The sequence below is a fragment of the Thunnus maccoyii genome, chromosome 12, assembly GCF_910596095.1.
Source record: "Thunnus maccoyii chromosome 12, fThuMac1.1, whole genome shotgun sequence".
In the NCBI taxonomy this organism is placed as follows: Eukaryota; Metazoa; Chordata; class Actinopteri; order Scombriformes; family Scombridae; genus Thunnus; species Thunnus maccoyii.
In genome coordinates this window covers 25,615,034-25,633,802 of record NC_056544.1, presented here as the reverse complement: position 1 = coordinate 25,633,802, position 18,769 = coordinate 25,615,034, and the positions used below count along the sequence as shown (strand labels likewise).

Sequence of the window (18,769 nt, the reverse complement as noted above, 5' to 3'; positions counted from 1 at the left end):
ATCTGCTGATTGACTGCAGACTGTCAGCTGCCAGGCTTTAAACCAGAACCAAGAGACATCACTCCTGTTTTAGCCTCTTTACACCGACTCCCAGTATGTTTCAGAGTTGTTTTTCAAGATCTTACTGATTACTTTTAGGGCTCTTCATGGCCTCTCTCCCTGCTATATCTGACCTCTTAGTAAAGTACGAGCTGGTACGTACTCTGAGATCTTTGGACAGAGTAATTCAATAAATGAATTCATTCATTATCTCGCAACAGTAATGTAACTTTGACAAAAATAATTGCACTCTGACTTGATGTTCAAAGTGATAGAGTCTGCTTAATGACTTTCATATCTTATGGAAATCAACAGAAACCAGCAGATGCCTGGAAAAAGTGAAACACAGTGGTATAGTTTGATCAATGATTTGCAGTGATGCAAAGTACACGATTTGAAGAGGCTGAGACATGTTAAATCTGGTATTGTCCTTTAATGCTCACTCTGCTGCACTGGTAAAATACATTTAGCTATAGTGTACCACAACAACTGGAGGGCAGAACAAATAAACCAAACCATTAAATTTACACTGTAATGTGTTAAAACACACGCCCAGAAACATGTAGCATGGAACGCAAAGCATTTAAGCAGTTATAAGGAGATTATAGTTTGGAACCAGGAACAACTTGGAAAGATACATAACTGGGAGGGGTGTCTGGGGGTCCTCAATTAGAAATTTTTTTTTAATTTAAAACAAATTTCCTGCATTTCTACACCACCTAACCTCTTGGATTAAGTCTAGAAACAGCCTAGATTAGTTAGATTGAAGGTGCTATGAAAACTAAGAATGCAAGGTACTTACAATCATGACTTTGCATAGACAAACTAACCTAAAAACCTATTACTAGGAATTACGGTGTCTAAATAAATCTTAGCCACACTGAAAACTATGAGCTGAAAGGGGACCTATTATGCTTTTTCTTATTTTCAGTCATATATATGATGTTACAATGACGGATGTTCATGTTAAAAGTGACCACAGTGTCAAATAATGAGGTAAATGTATGTAGAAGTAAGCCAGTGAGCAAAAAGCACTGACTTCAGACTACTCTGAATGCTTGATTTCCACCAGTTTTTTCTACTTTCAGCCCGAGACTTCAACTTCTACTTGTGTCATGACTCAAGTCAAGCTGGCACACTGTAAGTATTTTTCCATTACCCAGCACAGCAAAGTAAAATAAGTAGTTTACTTGTTGGATGTACGCTGGTTGTCTGCAGGTCTTCATCAAACATCATCATCCCTGTGGCTGTTTCTGCTTGTACTATTCCTCCCTGCATTATTTCTAACTGAGATGCTGAACAAAGAGCTCCAAATATATCGATATCTTGTTATTTTGACCGTTTTTTAGCGCCACTAACGAAGCTCTGCTAATTCAGTGAGGAACACATTTCACATCCTGTAAATTCTTCAAAATAAAAGTCTCCAATTATTTAGTCATTTAAAAGCTTTTAATTTGATGGTGTAAAGCAGGAAATGTGTAGTTTGCATCGGTCGGTAACTTAATACGACACTGATACAGCTGCCCCTTGGCAGCTTCCGGAAAACTGGACAATCAGAGCACAGTGGGCTCATCAGGAGGGGGTCTCAAAGAGACAGGAGCTAAGACTGCCTGTTAGAGGCAGAGGCTGAACTGAGGGGCTGCATAAAGGGCCAGCATAAGATGAACAAGGAGTGTAAATTGTGAATCATGCAAAGCTACTCTAGTGGAGTAAGAAAATAAAAATATAGAGCTGGAAATAAGAATAACAGGTCCTCTTTAAACAATGACAGATGAAGTGTCTAGCTGATGTGACTAAGATGTCTCTCCAAACGTCCTCAGCTCCATATGTATCCCATCCTCTTCCAAATTTCTTCTCTGTGAGACTGGATCTTCAACAGGATGACAAAGGACAGACAAACGCTGGAAAAAAGATGAGTGAGTAAGTTTACACACAACTTTAATCATTGGGACACTCAACAAGACCTTTTGGATTTGGATAAGAGAATGTCATGAGTCTTTCTCTTTTTCTTCTCATCTTGCAGAGCATCTCTCAGTAGATATAAAACTTAAGTTGAAATCATAAATCAGAAAAAGAGGCATCCAGAGTTGCAGGATATACTTTTGAACACTGACCTGTCTGAAGGTGCCTGCTGTCAAACACATCTGTCCAGCTGCCCACAGTGGCACCATGAGAACAGAGGAGAGTGTCATGGTCCAGCCTAGAGCGTAGGCCCAGTCGGGGTAAACGTAGCTGTCGTTAATCCTGAGGTGTGTGTAATCAACCAGGTACAGGATAAAGGAAATCTAAGAACGTATGGGGATAGGTTTTTTTTCCAGAGGGAACAAAACAGAATTTCATGAAAAAAGAAGAGATGAATAAGTACAGAAACAGTTAAAAGTAGCCAAAGGTTTTCAGCACAAAATGTCATTTATTTTATTTAGGAAATGGAACTAAATACAGTCTATTAAACCTTTTCTGACTTACCAGTGACAGCAGAGGAATGATGTATCTCCAGCACACTTTGAAGAAAACAGATGGTCTCTGTCCAGTCATGTCCTCAATGATGTTAATAACACGGTCAGCACCTGATGGGAATTTAGATTAGACTAGTTTCTGTGTTGGATCTGGGATTTGCATGTGATTTCTAAATAGCAGTGTGTTGAGGTCTCTTAAGTTTCAGAGTCATATGGAGGTTTTTATTAGTATTGCAGGGTATTGTTGCTAAAATGTGAATGACTGTAAGTGAGACGAACAAGATAAACAGTCACTTTGAAACATTTGGTTACATTCAGGAAATGCAACCAGTCTGGCCAAAGCTATCTAAAATTAAATAATAACAAACACTCAAATTAGAAGCATTTCTATTTGTCCTATTTTATGAAATGGGGCAATATGAACAAAGTTATAACCTCATGATTTATTATTGAAAACAAAAACATTTGAAGCACAGATATATACAAATAGTCAGATCATATCATGTAATATAAATGCTTTTTTGCTTACCAAAACCCCAAGCCAGAGCCAGACACTCAGATAAAGCCATGAAATAATGAAAAGCTCTGGTACAACCATAATAATCAATAAGCTGGAATAGGTAAATCCCTCCCTAGAGCCAGAAGAGACAAGATTTGAATTTGAGAAAATGTTTTGAAAACAGATTGTGTGTTGTTTCAATGTGTTTTCATGGACTTATTTTATTCACCTCAGTGACCAAAGTCAGATGTATGAGGAAGAAGGATGAACAAATGATGAGGACAAAGATCTCATGTCTTCCTGGTTTACGAAACAGCTTCGGAAACAAGTCACTCACTGAGGTGACAAAACACTCAACTGTCACAAACTGGAGACAAAATAGAATCAGTAAACAACTGCATTAGTTTGTGCCTGCAATGCATTAGTTATTAATCAGAAGGTAATACCACAAAACAACATACATGTGTGTCAACACTGAGGAAAATCATCATCAGGAAAAAGCAGACAGTCCAGAACTGCGGTAAAGGCATCGTAGCTGTTGCCTGTGGGTAAACAATGAAGGCCAAACCTGGACCTGTGGATTGGAAATAAACAAGTTGGAAAGTACGTTCTTTCTGTAGCTATATTTCATAACTGAACACATTTCATTTCAATATAAAGGATATGGCCAATTTTCTATATTTTATTTACTGTCAACAAATCTTATGTGCAGAGCAAACCAAAAATTAACTAGAAAATGCAATTTCTGTAGAAATTGGTGTTTAGTCTGTCAATTGCATGAAATTGACAAAGCAGCTCAGCTCAGCTCAGCTCAGCACAGCTCAACTCAGAGATTGACATCACCTGGACTCCTTCATCTCTACTGAGTTCTGCCCAAAGCAGGGCTCAAACTCACAACCTTTGGATCTAAAAGGAGTTCAGAAATGACATGACCTTAAACCACTGGACTACTCACACATGCTGTGTAGTGCAGGAAAAGATGTATTTAACAAGCATATCAATCCATATTTTAGGTAGTAATGTTAAGGTGAGCTAGAGAGGAATTGAATTCTGGTACAGGATAAAGATGTGTGGCAACTTTGTACATGAGAGCAATATTATGAGGAGCACTGCAGTGAGCAAGTATCAAACACACAACCTTGTCATCTAATGTATTGCTGATCATGAGAGCAGTGCTCTAAACCACTGAGCCAACAGACATTCACAAAAATGAGAGGAAAAAATCTCCATTTTGATGAGGAAAATGTATTTGTCTCAAACCAGAGCTTGAAGCCCAGAGATTTGTACATCATTAGTGAAAGCAAGACTAGTTTAACATGAGAATGAATGATATGTGTAAAAAGTGTTTGAAGGAAGAGAGAATCTGTAAGTTTAAGAAACTGCAGTGAGAGAAGACACACATCCTGCAGACTGTATTGCAGTCAATGAGAACATGACAGCGACTCTCTATCAATTAAGGTTCAGATGTCAAAAACTATAAGTCCTATGTGAAATGTATTTACATTGTGAGAGAGAGGAGGCTTGTGGCAACATACTGAGGCAAGATATGTGCGTGAGGAGTTAAAATTGTGGGAGTGACAGCAGTTTAGAAAAACATTTCGGGCCTAAAAATATCTGTGCTCTCCACTGTGCCTGATCACATGACACACTGGTGAGACCTGAAAAAGTCCTCAAAACCCCTGACTTTGGGCTTAAATTGCTGAAAAACTACAAAAGATATCACTAAACAATCTGATAACTTTGATAAAGTTCAAAGTTTTGTGAACATTTTACAGTTTGAATGGCGTCTGTACGATAAGGGACTTCCGGGCAGTTGAGTGTCAAAGTGACCAAGGTTCCAACTCAGTTGGACGGTTCGTCCCATAGACTGCCATTATAAATTTTTCATGTTTTAAAAAATTATATAAAATCGCTGAAACGTGTTACATTTCAGAAAAATGCAAGCACACATCTGCTGAATGAGTTGCACAGATTGACAGTTGAATGGTTTTTATAGCACAAAGTATACAGCAGTTGAAACACAGCAAAAAATGTACAGAAGACGGAATAAGAATAAAGAGTGAGAAGAACAATCTTCTTCTTCCAGCAATCACACCTTTTTGTGGTACATGACATGACATCTTGACCTGACTTAATGAAGTTCTTTGAGAAATTAACAGTGTACTTATTGTCTTTGAAGCCGTTTCTTAACAAACTAATGCAACCACAATCTTCAGGCCAAAGGAACATGTCACCCAGTGCAACGGTGAGGCTCATTGATGTGTTTTTAATAGTTTCTGGACAACAACAGAAGTCTACAGCAGGCTTCATACACATGAGATTACATGAATATATGAAATTTGTTGACAATAAGACAAATATAGAAAATATATAGAAAATTGCTTGCCGCATCCTTTATCAGTATAACTTTGTGTGTGAGTATGTGTATGTTTGCTACATAGTGTTTATGAAAATATTTCTATTGTGATTTTAACATGAACTCTTGGGAGACTAGCCTTGAGCTAAAAGATATTCAAAAATAAACAAATTTCAAATCTTTGAATATACCAGACTCAGCCACAGCGTCGACAGTAACACCCTGTTTCTGAGCCAAGAATCCAAGTACAGAGAAGACAACAAATCCAGCAACAAAGCTGGTCCCACTGTTCAGCAAACAGAGCCAGAAACAGTCCCTAGAGGTCACATTAAGACAGAATACCTTGTCAAAGAGCAGACATTTGCATTGGTATATAAGCTATTTTAGATGGTGATGTGAAAACTAGTGATGATTAATTGTAATATTAATGCATTGTGAACTGCATCGACTGTATTTGTTATTTTGCTTGTGACAATTAACTCTGACTTAGACTTTAACTTATTCAAACATCAGAGATCCATTTTAGTTAAAGTGCTCTTATAAAACTTATTGTGTTTTGCCACTTATACTTACTTGTAGCAGTTGTTCTTGTAGTCATTATAGCTGCCCAAAACAATGAGAGTTCCTGCGGTCAGGCTGTAGGAGAAGCATATTTGAGATCCTGCCTCTATCCAGACCTGTAATATAACAAATAAATATAGTATATATGTGGTGGGGAGTCCGCCATAGTGAAATAAAAGTAGCATGTACAGTTAATTCTCTAGTGAGTCTTTTTCCAAAGTGGGCTCCACTTGATGCTCCCCTGCAGGCAGCATCACCTGGACAACAAAAATTGCCATGTAGCCTGAAGTCTCCTGTAGCCAAGCTCTCATCATAGATTCAAATACATATATTAATTAACTGGATGAACGTTAAAGTGTTTAAATAAACTCTTCAGAACTGTTTTCGAACTGGATCCAGATGATCTAATTGGACCCGCAAGTTAGAAATATTACCTGTGACTGATGGATTGCCAACCACTCTGGACAGTCTTTCTCTCACATGACCTAAAATGACTCAATGTGCTATACATGGTATTAATGTAAAATACCTCAAGGTTAGCCAGGCCGTTCAAATCTGGATACAGGTAGTAGTAGATCCCTTCCCAAGCTCCAGGTAGAGTCAATCCCCTGATGAGCAATATCAGGAGCATCACATAGGGGAAGGTGGCAGTGAAGTATGCTACCTTAAAAAAAAACACAATTTTAACATCATCTTTTTTGTGATAATAAGAATTAATGGGAATTACTATTAATAATTAAAATTATATTTACATTATATAGCACTTTTCTAAACACAATTGCAAAGTGCATAACAAAAAGAGTACAGCATAAACATGCTAAAATAATTACATTTTAATTAGTATTTACAACTATGACAAAATAAAACAGTGAAACAATGAGGACCATATGAAGATAAGAATTAAAAAAGGATAAAAATATAGCTGCATTTTTTATAAAAAAAAGGCTTTCCAATGAACATGAGTTTCAACCCTGTTTCCTAGAAATTATGTTTATATACTACTAAATTTTCTTCCAAATTATGTTGTGTTGGCAAACGTAGTTACTGTGGAATCTCAGGCTGTGCTGTGGCTCATAAGGGATATCAATGTTATAACCAGGGGCCTGACCATACAAAGCCTAAAAATTGTAATCAAAATATTTAAATCAGTTCTAAAATGCACAGGGAGTTTGAGGTGAGCAACCGACTGAATTTAATTAATGAAAATAAGTTAAATATGAACTGTGGTTTCTATTGTATCTACCACAAGTGAAACATTTAGGATAAAATATCAACTCACCTTTGCAGAGGATCTGACACTTTTCCAGATACTGAAGTACGTGAACACCCAGCTGGCCAGAAGACACAGAACCAGCTCCCATCTCACACTGCCCAGCTCCTCAATGCCTCCAGACATGGCCAGCACTCTCCGTCTGAGGAGAGGAGAAATTACACATTAACATAACGTGACACTGTTTACAACACTGGATGGTGGCAAAACGTGAAGGTCATCTACGATTGTGTAATTTATTAGTGCACTTTTATAAAGTTGAAAAGACAGATTGAAAAAAAAATTGAACTGCAAAAACACTGAATCCTACATTTCCCATAATGCAACTCATTAGCATCTTTCATTATAATCTTCATGCCTCTTTGTATGTCCATGTCTTTCATACTCCACAGCCCAAGTTTGAAATGCAGGCTTTCTGTTATAAATTTGTTTTGTCCAAGCCCGAGCTGAGATGACCTGGGTGACATCATCAAACATCAACCACAAGACATTTTACAAACCTCAGACAGCTTTAAAAGAACATTAAAAGAACATTAGACTCACTCCCAAAACTCAGTAGCAGCAGAGGTGGTGTTGGTCAACATGGTCTGATTTATCGTCACATTTGGCCACATAGAATCCAAAGTCTGAAGACCCATACAGTTCACTGGTTTAGAGAACAAATGACAATGATAAATGTGAGGAATCACTACTACAAACTAACAGAGAACATTTGACAACAGGAAGAGAACAGAACAACTAGTGAAGAATTGACAGATAAACTGCAAGCTGTTGTTACTAGTTGTATGACATAAAAACAAGCGGTTACTGGTGAGAGCTTCTGAGAAAGTTCAACAAGTTCAGCAAGTACAAAACTTTCTTCTAATGTTTGTAATGCTTTATTGTGCTATTGGTGAATTTTATTATTTTCTGCTTAAAAAACTGTCCAGTTTCATCATTAGGGCCTGAGCCCCAAAGGGGTATTTTGTGTGTTTGTTTGTTTCTTTCTTTTTTATTAATCCGCCAATTCAACCCTTAATTTGACCCCCTAAACATGCTCAAAAACTCACCAAATTTGGCACACACATCAGGTCTGGTGAAAAATTTGATAAAATGTCAAAATGATCCCCTAAAGTGCCAAAATGTGCTCGATAGCGCCACCTATGTATCTAAAATGGCCGCCACGGCCCGTAGGAATGTCGTACAGAGATCAAACCAAAACTCAATTATACATCTCATCAAGACCTATAGATCATATGCTGACACCCCTGACCTAAATCCAACAGCAAGTCCACACACATGAAAGTACAACTTTTCCCCAATTTTGGACCCCGAACAAACGCTATCTCCTCCTAGGGCGTTAATGGTATTGGCTTCAAACTTGAATACATGACTTATTAGGTAAAATTGGCTATCAAGTGTTTGTCTAACGGTAAGACACCTGGAGATGATGGTTTTGAAGTATTGAGTTCTATAAACGCTTTCAGGATATCTTGACTCCCTTTCTTACAATATTATATAATGATATTACGTCTAAATCAATGCCTGTCAGCATGCGAACAGCTGTAATTTCAACAATACCCAAACCTGGCAAAGATCATATGCAAATGAGTAACTACAGACCTCTTAGTTTGCTTAACAATGACTACAAGTTATTTGCTGAAATGCTTGCAACACGTCTTGAAAGAGTGGTTCCCTCATTGGTCCATTTTGATCAAGTAGGGTTTTTTAAAGGCCGTCATGCGGCAACCAACATGAGAAGGCTCTTTCAGATAATACATAGAGCCGCTTCACTTCAGCATCCAGCAGTAATGTTATCGCTGGATGCTGAAAAAGCATTTGACAGGATCAAATGGCCATATTTATTTTATACTTTAGGAAGATATGGCTTTGGACCTATATGTATGCAGTGGATTAGGGCACTGTATCACAAACCACTTGCCTGTGTGAAAACAAATGGAATTGTGTCCTCACCCTTTGAGCTAACTAGATCAACAAGGCAAGGATGTCCAGTCTCACCAATAATTTTTATATTGGCATTGGAACCCTTAGCATGTGCTATTAGAGCTAACCAACAAATAAGTGGTATTAATATATATGGTTATGATTTTAAGATACATTTATATGCAGATGATATATTATTAATACTCTCAAATCCAGCAACCTCAACCCCACACGTATTTAAGCTCATAAATGAGTTTGGCAATCTTTCAACTGGATGACTTTTCCAGCCCATCTTACCCAAACTCAGGTAGTCTGGAAGAAAGAGGGACTGAAATATCTTGGTATTAATATCATCTCCCCCATTGAGAAGATATTCGAGATAAATGGTCCTAAATTGATTAAAACAGTCAGAGAAGATCTTGCCAGATGGGGAACACTTCCGCTGTCCTTGTGGGGTAGAGGCCTTTAATGGCAAATACCCTATGCTCTGGGCCTATCATGAACAGTGTGAGGCCGGCAGTTGGAAATAGATGGAACAAAAAATTGTTGGTGAGAGCAAAAAACAAGTATCCCTTTCTTCTTTGTGGTATTGTACAAAGCTCAATATAAATATTAAGAACCCAATTATCAGTTTTTCATGTGAAATAGCAAAAATAATTGAAAAGAAATGTGCAATTGATGGAATACTTTTGCTTTCATGTCCATTATGGGAGAACCCATTATTCGCTGCTGGAAGGAAGACTCTTATTAATAAGGAATGGGGAAGCCATAATGTTAAGAACCTAGGCCAAATCTTAAAGCAGGAGAGAATAATCAGATTTAATGAGCTTAAAGCTAACTTTGACCTCAGTGATCGGTGTTTTCTGCAGTATCTACAGTTAAAATCTATAATGCAGACACTTATCTCTTAAGGTGTCATACTGTCCTCAGATAAAAATGCAGATAACACATTCATTCCTCTGTTTTCTGTTGTTTCCTTGACACTCTGTCCTCATTTGCTCCTTAATTTTGCTGTTTCACCACATTACATGATTTTATTTAATCTCACCTTGACTACTGTAATGCCCTGTTTATCTAACATTTTTATATAATTAAAAGTAAACTACAGTCAAACCTTTACCTGTATTCCAGGTGTTGTCACAGGTGACCCAGGGGAGCTGGGATCTGAATGAGAACACCAGGCAGAAGAGAGCCCAGACTTGGATAATAATGTAGCTGAAGTCATAAAGTTTCAACACCAAATGTCCATATCCAATTCCTAAAATACAGAAAAATAGTTATTAGTTAAGTTAAAATAGTTTTAAATCTTTAGATCTAGTTTAGATATTCATTTGAGCAACATATTCAGAGTTAGTTTGAGACACAAATAATTTGATTCCTTATCATTTCATGTAAAAAGTGAAACTCAGATGTTTTTCATCATCTGTTGATTGTCACCTTTTTAGCTCAACATAAATCAACTCACCTTGTGCAAGTGGACACAATTTCCTCCAACAGGTGACGGATCCTTCCTGGGTGTACTGACCAACTGTACTCTCCAGAAGGAACAGAGGTATCCCAACCACCACAGCTAACAGACCATATGGCACCAGAAAGGCACCTATAGGTATATAAATACAGAGACATGGATGATCATGTAATTAACTCTTCAGTAGATTCAGAATTTGTATGATTTACCTCCTCCGTTCTTGTAGCAGAGATAAGGAAATCTCCAAACATTGCCCAAGCCGACCACATCTCCTGCAACAACCAGAATATATTCTGTTTTACTGGCCCACCGTCCTCTGTCTCCATCCCCTCTCTGATTCTCTCTTCTTCTTTCTCTGTTCATGTCAAGATCAAGAACTACGTCCGTTGTGTGTTTCTGTTATGATTCCAAAATACTGCAAACTGATCTTTGCTGCTGATGTAACCTCTGTGTAAATTCTAAGAGTTAAACGCACAATATGTAATTTCAGCCTCTAGAGGTCTCTCAATCAAAACAATAACAAAAGACGGAGTGTGATGATGGTGTGAAGTAGCAAGGGATCATGGGAGTTGTTGTCTTCATTGTTGAACAACCAGCTTCTCAGGGATAGGATTACTCCAGTGTTCATCGTTCAAGATGTTTTTACCGGTGTTACAAATCAACGACAGCAGATGTTCAAATCACAGAGAGGAAACTTTGCTGACCTTGTAAATGTCTGATTATGATTGTATATCACTCATAATTTCACAGACTAGACTATCCATCTGGTTAATTCAGCTTATGGTTTATAGAGTTCAATGAAACTTTGGGATCAGAAATATTCTTAACCATATTTTGATGTATTTTCTTCAAAATAAAAACTCCCCACCCGGGTTTTGACACTGGGTGTTAAATATAAAGGAATACTTAGAGTACATTGTGCTACACCACTGAGCAATGTGGCTTTGAGAACTACCAATATACCCAAACACACAGCCTATTTGGAAGCAAAAACAACTGTATGTTATCTTTGTGTTTTGAAATACCTCTGCTAGATTACCTTGTGACCACTGTTATTGCAGTGATAGCAGCCACACAAGCCCAGTTTGTTGTGCCTCTGAAGTTGAACATTTTTCATAGATGCATAAACCATCAATAAGCTGAATTCATCAGATGGACAGCCTAGTCCATGGAATAATGAATGATATAACAATCTAATCTAATCTGCCCCACACAGACCCAGTGGAACCATCTAGTACATGACGTGCATTCAATCTGAAAAACAAAATAAACTTTGGGCTCACAAAGTGAAAATAAATTCAACATTATGGAGCTGAGTTATGGTTTCTTACCCAGTCAACATGGGTCTGTGCAGTCATTCCTGGGCTTTTCTCCCTACAGAAATGGCAAACATCCTCCATTGCATCTGTCACAAATATAGTTATTGAATTTTCTGTATATTTAGTTAAGCATTTAACTAAATATACATGACCATCACATTCATACCTGACTCGGAAATCAGCATTTGGGCCATTTCCATTCTCATTTGGTTGACTGCCTCCATGTCAACCGGAAAGTCTGCCCTCTGTCCCCTTAATATATGCACTGCCACCTTGAATACAGATTGAAGTAAATTGTCTCATTGAAAGAGATGGATTAACTGACAAACTGGAAAACACACACCAGCACCCCACATGATGTAGTGTCATGTTGGTGGGGATGAGAAATTGTATCACATGACCACTTGGAGATGTTTATGTTCCTCCTTCTGATGAAGGCTCTACATCAGAGGTCACTAAGCGCAGTCCAGGTCCGGACCCAGAAGCTGTCCTATACGGACCCGGACCTACAGCCAAGACAGAAGGTTATGATTAAAAACCTGACGGGCGCCTCTATTTTAACTGGCGCAGCTTTTGTAGTCTTTACGGTAAATGTTTAGTAGCTGAGGAAACGCACAGACCAATTGCATGCGAGTGAAGCCATACCACGTGATACAACTCAGCCAATGAAGTTTGTGCATTCCAGGTAGGAAACATTGCGACTCCGCGGTGCAGACAGGTGAGAGAGAGTTGGAGACAGGGCAGGTGAGACGGTGAAAGTTGAGAAAAAGACGAGTGAGACGGAGAAAGGGAGAGAAAAAGACGAGTGAGACAGAGAAAGCTGAGAAAAAGACGAGTGAGACGGAGAAAGGGAGAGAAAAAGACGAGTGAGACAGAAAGCTGAGAAAAAGACGAGTGAGACAGAAAGGGAGAGAAAAAGACGTGTGAGACAGAGAAAGGGTAAATACAAACGGATGAGACAGAGAAAAGGACCAGTGTGACGGAGAAAAGGAGAAATACAGACGGGCGAGACAGAGAAAGGGAGAGTAAAATAAAGAAGGAATGGCGCTCTCCAAAAAAAAGAAACGTGGACAGCGAAAATAGAGCATTCAATCCGGAATGGACAGACTCATTTCTGTTCATACTTCCCACTGGGAACACTAAACCAGTGTGTCTCATAGGTTCAGAAACCGTGGCATTAAACCACCGTTAAACCATTAAAACCGTTACATTAAACATATCAGCAGTCATACATATATATTATTATTATTATGTTATGTGACAATAAATATTGTCAAAAAGCTTTTGAATTGTACTGAATTCATTTGATTTGACAGTCAGGTATTGATTACATGCAGATGTTGATACAACTACTAGGCTACTGAAATATATATCACATTAAATACTTAGACATTATATCTTCCGGACCTTTGCTTCAAGAAATTTTCTCTAACTTGACCTCTTTAAATTTTAGTTGAATACCCCTGCGCTACATCATGAAGATAGAGGGGTGAAAATATGAGATGCTACTTTGTTAGCTATATGAAATAGTCTGCCACACCAGAGATAATAGGTGCACCTACAAGGGATCATCCAAGATTTGCCTACCTTGTCATTTCATTGCATTTCTTCACCTGGGCACTGGTGGCACCAAAAGGGTCAACAAACGCTCCTTGGGGTACATAGCCTGTTAAAAATACACAGATGGACTCCTAAATATGCATGGAGCATGAAGAGTCTAGGTGTGCTAAAGATGGGCATACAAAATTGGACAAAAGTCCACTTACCACCAGCGTCCAGTGTCTGTCCTTGCAAACTGCTCCAATAAGTACATCATATTTTGCAGCATCCAGCTACAAAAAGTCCAGTTGTTAAAATGAACTTAACATTCTGAATAAGACATTGTTAGAATTTGAATAATGATGCTCATCTTTCTTAACCCCCAGGATGTGTCAGTGACAGTGAGCTTGAGAAGATCCATTCCCACCAGCTCAAACAGCTCAGATACCTGAAAGATATGAATGAGTATTATCTGTACTATACTGGAAGGTTAGTTAGAGCACCTAGTGGCACAAATAACCTCACCTCTATTGGGTTGTACTGTGATTTTTCCTTAAGGCTGGCCCTCTTGGCCTGGCATGCTGGGTATTGACTGATCTGGAAAATTAATGGACACAAAGTAGGCCAATATCTATCATAGGTCAAGTCTGCCTTTACAAGTACCACTGGTATGCGGAAAGAGAGAATACCACATGTTCTCATATCACAGTGGTTGTTTCCCCTTTGTGGCCACAATATTGTGCCTGAATTATAGATGCTGATCATCAATTTAATAAATGGAAATCATTTCAAGTACGTTTTATGAGGTTAATGAGAAAATAAAAAAAATATAAGTATAGGGTGTGGGATTATTTACCTTTAAGGACAAAATGTGCTGCTCTTCTTTTAATTATGTATCTCTCCTTTTTGTCGCATCCCTTGGGGAATTTATTATGGACTTTGAAGTCCATGAGCTCCTTAATAATTTTTGGGTCCATGTTGACACAACTGTTGAATATTCAGTTGCTCATAATCATGGTTCCAAAATTTCTACTTATATGGAATTGTGGGTAATTGCATAATTGGATGAAAATTACTGACCACTTGCAGCTGCACTTGTTTGGTTTATTGCTCTTATAACTTAATGTGGCAGGTGGCACCAAACGGAAAAAGGGGAGGTGCACCAATTAGTGTGGTTTGTCAAGATATAAGGCTACCTGAAGGAGGGACAGAGTTCTTTTTGCTACTGTTGGTTCAGGCCAGTTGATTGAGGCAGGTGCACACCTCAATCCATGCTGGTATGCAGGGAAGGCAAGAGTGCACAGTCACTGTGAAAACACGTAAGGCAAAATCATACAGAAATAGTCTGATCATATCATTAAAATGATGACTGCTTTAGTCGCACCATATTAATCAGTAAACTGAAATATGTAAATCCCTACTGAGATGAGAAGGAGATATGAATAACTGAAATTATTTTTAAAAACATTTCTTGACAATTGCTGTTTGAATGTGCTATCATGGAAATATTTCATTCATCTCAATGACCAAGTGTAACAGGTATAGAATGGACCCAATTGCAGCACAAATGACACCGATATAAATTTTACAGTCTTTATTCCACACAATGTCAAGACAATAGTAGCACAGTCAGAGAAACACAGTTCTGATGAGTATGGCTCCACCGGGAATCTAACCCCAATCTTCCACTCCCAAGGCGGACAAACCACAGCACTGGCAACAGTCCAACAGTTCTTAGGCAGGCTAGATCGGTGACGAAGAGGGAAAGACGCAACACTGCACAAGAACAGTCTCTAGTCCAGAGCCGTAGGCACATTGGAAAGGAGAGAGGCCAGTGGCAGAGCAGATGAGGGAGTTGTGGGCATATTCTACCCACAACAGCTGTGAGGACCAGGAGGAGGGGTTCTGGGAGGCCATGCACTGCAGGGCCGTTTACAACTCCTGGTTCATGCGCTGTTTGCCCATTGAGGGTGGAAGCCGGAGGACAGACTGGTGGTGGCATCCAGGAGACTGCAGAACTCTCTCCAAAAAACGGAGGCAAAATGAGGCCCACGGTCCGACACCACATCGACAGGGAGGCCATGAAGACGGAATATGTGGAGCAGGACCAACTGAGCAGTTCTCTTGGCTGAAGGGACAGTATGGCCTTCAGAAGAGGGAAAGCCCATCACAAAGTCCATGGAGATGTGGGACCACGGGCGGTGGGGAACAGGAAGAGGCTGCAGAAGTCCTGCTGGGGCCTGGCGGGAGGTCTTGTGTTGATTACAGACTGGGCAGGCTTTGACGAAGTCCTGGGTGTCCTCTTTCAAGCTGGGCCACCAGAAGTGCTGGAGGAGGGCATGCTGTGTCCGTCGAGCACCAGGGTGGCAGGAGAGCTTGGAGGAGTGGGCCCACTGCAGCACCTCTGATCTCAAGGCTGGAGGGACGAACAAGCAGTTTGGCGGGCAGGAGCTGGGACCAGGCTGTCCCTCAGCTGCTGCTCTCACCCTCTCCTCGATGTCCCAGGTCACCGCGGTGATAAGACAGGACCCAGGGAGGATGGGCTCTGGCCTCTTTCCAGATTCCTCCACTCTCTGGAATTGCTGGGACAGGGCGTCGGGCTTGGCATTACAAGACCCAGGGCGGTAGGAGAGGGTAAAGTTGAACCGGGCAAAGAACAGGCACCAACGGGCTTGGCGGGAATTCAGTCTTTTAGCTGATGTACTCCAAGTTCTTGTGGTCAGTCCAGACAAGAAAAGGCTCTTTGGTACCCTCCAACCAATGACGCCACTCTTCGAGAGCCATCTTTACCGCCAGCAGCTCCCTGTTGCCAATATCATAATTCCTCTTGGCAGGCGACAAACGCCGAGAGAAGAAGGCACATGGGTGGAGCTTCTGGTCAGTGGCAGAGCGCTGGGACAGGACAGCCCCTACCCCCACATCAAAGGCATTGACCTCCACAACAAACTGGCGATTAGGGTCAGGCATCTGAAGGATGGGTGCTGAGGTGAACCGTGTCTTGAGAGTTTGGAAGGCTTTGTCAGTGGAAGGTGACCACTGAAAAGGCACCTTGGAGGAGGTCAGGGCGGTGAAAGGAGCTGCCATGGGGCTGTAATTGCGAATGAAGCGGCAGTAGAAATTGGCAAAACCCAGGAAGCACTGAAGCTGTTTGCGGATCTCAGGAACAGGCCAGGAGGTGACGGTGGAGACTTTAGCTGGGTCCATCTGTACACTGTCTTTTGCAACTATGTACCCCAGGAAGGACACTGAGGAGGCATGGAACTCACACTTCTCAGCTTTGACAAACAGGGAGTTCTCAAGGAGGCGCTGGAGGACGGCTTGGAAATGGTGAATGTGTTCCTCTCTGGAATTGGAGAAGATGAGAATGTCATCCAGGTAGACAAAGACGAACCGGTTGAGCATGTCTCGAAGAGAGTCATTGATGTAAGTCTCCATGGCCTTTCGCTCAGGCTCAGACAGGGAGTACAGGCGTCCCTTGGGGGGTGAAGTCCCAGGCAAGAGGTCAATAGCACAGTCATAGGGGCGGTGCGGAGGCAGAGATGTGGGTTTGGCTTTACTGAAGACCAGGCAGAAGTCGTGGTACTCCGGCGGCACCCTGGAGAGATCAGGCGAGGAGCTGAGGACGTCTGCAGAGACATCTTAGTGCCATCTGCAAAGTCACATCAACTAGACACTTCATCTGTCATTGTTTAAGCCTACAGTATTCAGTGTGGCTAAAATGTATTTAAAGACAGATTTTTGTGCTGAAATGATTAGTTGACGAATTGTCTAAATGTATCATTTAAGTCAAATGATTTTTGCTTGTTCTAGCATCTTAAATGTGAGGATTTGCAGCTTTTGTCAGCTTCATATCAACAAAGTATATATTTAAACATATTATAGATTAAACATTTAATCACTTATAGACTGACACTGAAAATCATGAGTTTCTACATTAGCTCTATACGATTGCAGTGAGGATACTTTATGTTTGGATTTGTACTGATGTCTGGGTGTTTTATTTTACATTTTCAAGTGTAAAATAAAGACTATTGTTCAAGATTACTGAGGCACATTTTAAACTTCTCAGTGAATTATTTATAGAGTTAACACGAGGATCGGACAAAATGTATCCACAGCAAATTCCAGTGAGTGAGGAGAGTAAAATAATTCTTAAAAATGGTGGTCCTGTGTATTTTGTGACATCATACACCATGTTTAGTGTCAGTTTCCAACAAAGTTTATATTTAAGTAGAACATGCTACAATGACATTTTGAAAAGAAAATATTAGTAAATAATATTAAAATATTAGTCATCCTAAATGGCCAAAACCTCAAATTACACCAGAAATTACCTTTTACATTTGTCATATAATAGCACTGGTTATTAGATTTAATTTCATGTAATATTTTCAGTCAGCAGTTTGTCACATCATGTATAAAGTCTCCCTCCACTCAACAATGTGTTGTTATTGTTACTTCACTGACTGTTTGAGCATCACTGTGCAGAATGACGAATGTGCAGAGTGACACTAGAAGGATTTTTTCACATTTATCTGCAGAATTGTAAACTTTCTCTGTGCTGACCATAAATCTGAGTATAAGGTGTGTGCCTATGAGCATGATTTTTACAATCACAACCAGCTTGAAGCCAGTCATGGTCCAGTATGCAACTTACACACATTTGATGTGGAAACTTGAAGCCTCAAGAATAGACTTCAGGGAATCTTGTATCCATTTTGAAATGAAAAATATTTGGATAGTCATAGATTCTGGATTTTTCAATGATGGTGAAGGAGCAGGTGGAATTTTACAAATTACTTACCAGATAACTGAATTTTTTAATGGAAAAATCATATCAGACACAAATGATTGTTCAAAACATCCTGTTTTTATAAATCTTAAAAATGTCTGGAGGGGATCTTTACATTTCTCCTCACCTCAAATATTGGCCATGTGTGGAGGCATTGAGGAAAAAGCTGTCATCTTTGAAACGGTTGTGGTGGGATTGTGTGTAATGAGAGTTCTTCATGTTCATTCTGTGATTGTCAAACTTACTGCACCTGACCTAAAAAAACAACGCTTGCAAAACATAATTTACCGTCAATTGTTCTACTTTCTCTCTTGATCAACTTCTCACTAAAGAAGCTCATCCTTAACCCCTCACAATTAATAATTATAAGCCGATCTCAAGTATCATTCCTCAGCAAAAATATTGATAGGATTGTCCATATCATACCATGTATGGGCTTGCTTTCTTTTTTATTTTCTCTTGAATCTTGTAGTGTCTTGTAAGCCCTTGCGGGCTGGGCACCTTAGGGTGTAAGACAATTTCCATGCCTTCAACTCATCATGCCTGG

The 18,769-nt window shown here is 39.7% G+C and overlaps 1 protein-coding gene and 1 long non-coding RNA gene across 2 annotated transcripts; both read right to left on the bottom strand.

The window, feature by feature from the left end:
- Positions 1 to 1,462: 1,462 nt before the first annotated feature.
- Positions 1,463 to 10,851, bottom strand: LOC121908331 (sodium- and chloride-dependent betaine transporter-like; the record flags this gene model as incomplete). The annotated part of the gene is made up of 14 exons (XM_042428247.1): positions 1,463 to 1,940; positions 2,154 to 2,324; positions 2,506 to 2,606; positions 3,025 to 3,127; positions 3,224 to 3,361; positions 3,456 to 3,568; positions 5,542 to 5,666; positions 5,924 to 6,027; positions 6,441 to 6,575; positions 7,191 to 7,323; positions 7,725 to 7,827; positions 10,225 to 10,362; positions 10,570 to 10,704; positions 10,782 to 10,851. Coding segments are annotated over 14 exons (1,677 nt in total), but the record flags the coding sequence as incomplete, so codon positions are not given.
- Positions 10,852 to 10,855: 4 nt separating this feature from the next.
- Positions 10,856 to 13,789, bottom strand: LOC121908256. Its single transcript, XR_006099203.1, has 6 exons — positions 13,658 to 13,789; positions 13,479 to 13,557; positions 12,293 to 12,397; positions 12,058 to 12,163; positions 11,904 to 11,977; positions 10,856 to 10,927 (listed from the first exon to the last, which is right to left on the bottom strand). It is a non-coding gene; the product is annotated as an uncharacterized LOC121908256 (long non-coding RNA).
- Positions 13,790 to 18,769: the final 4,980 nt, after the last annotated feature.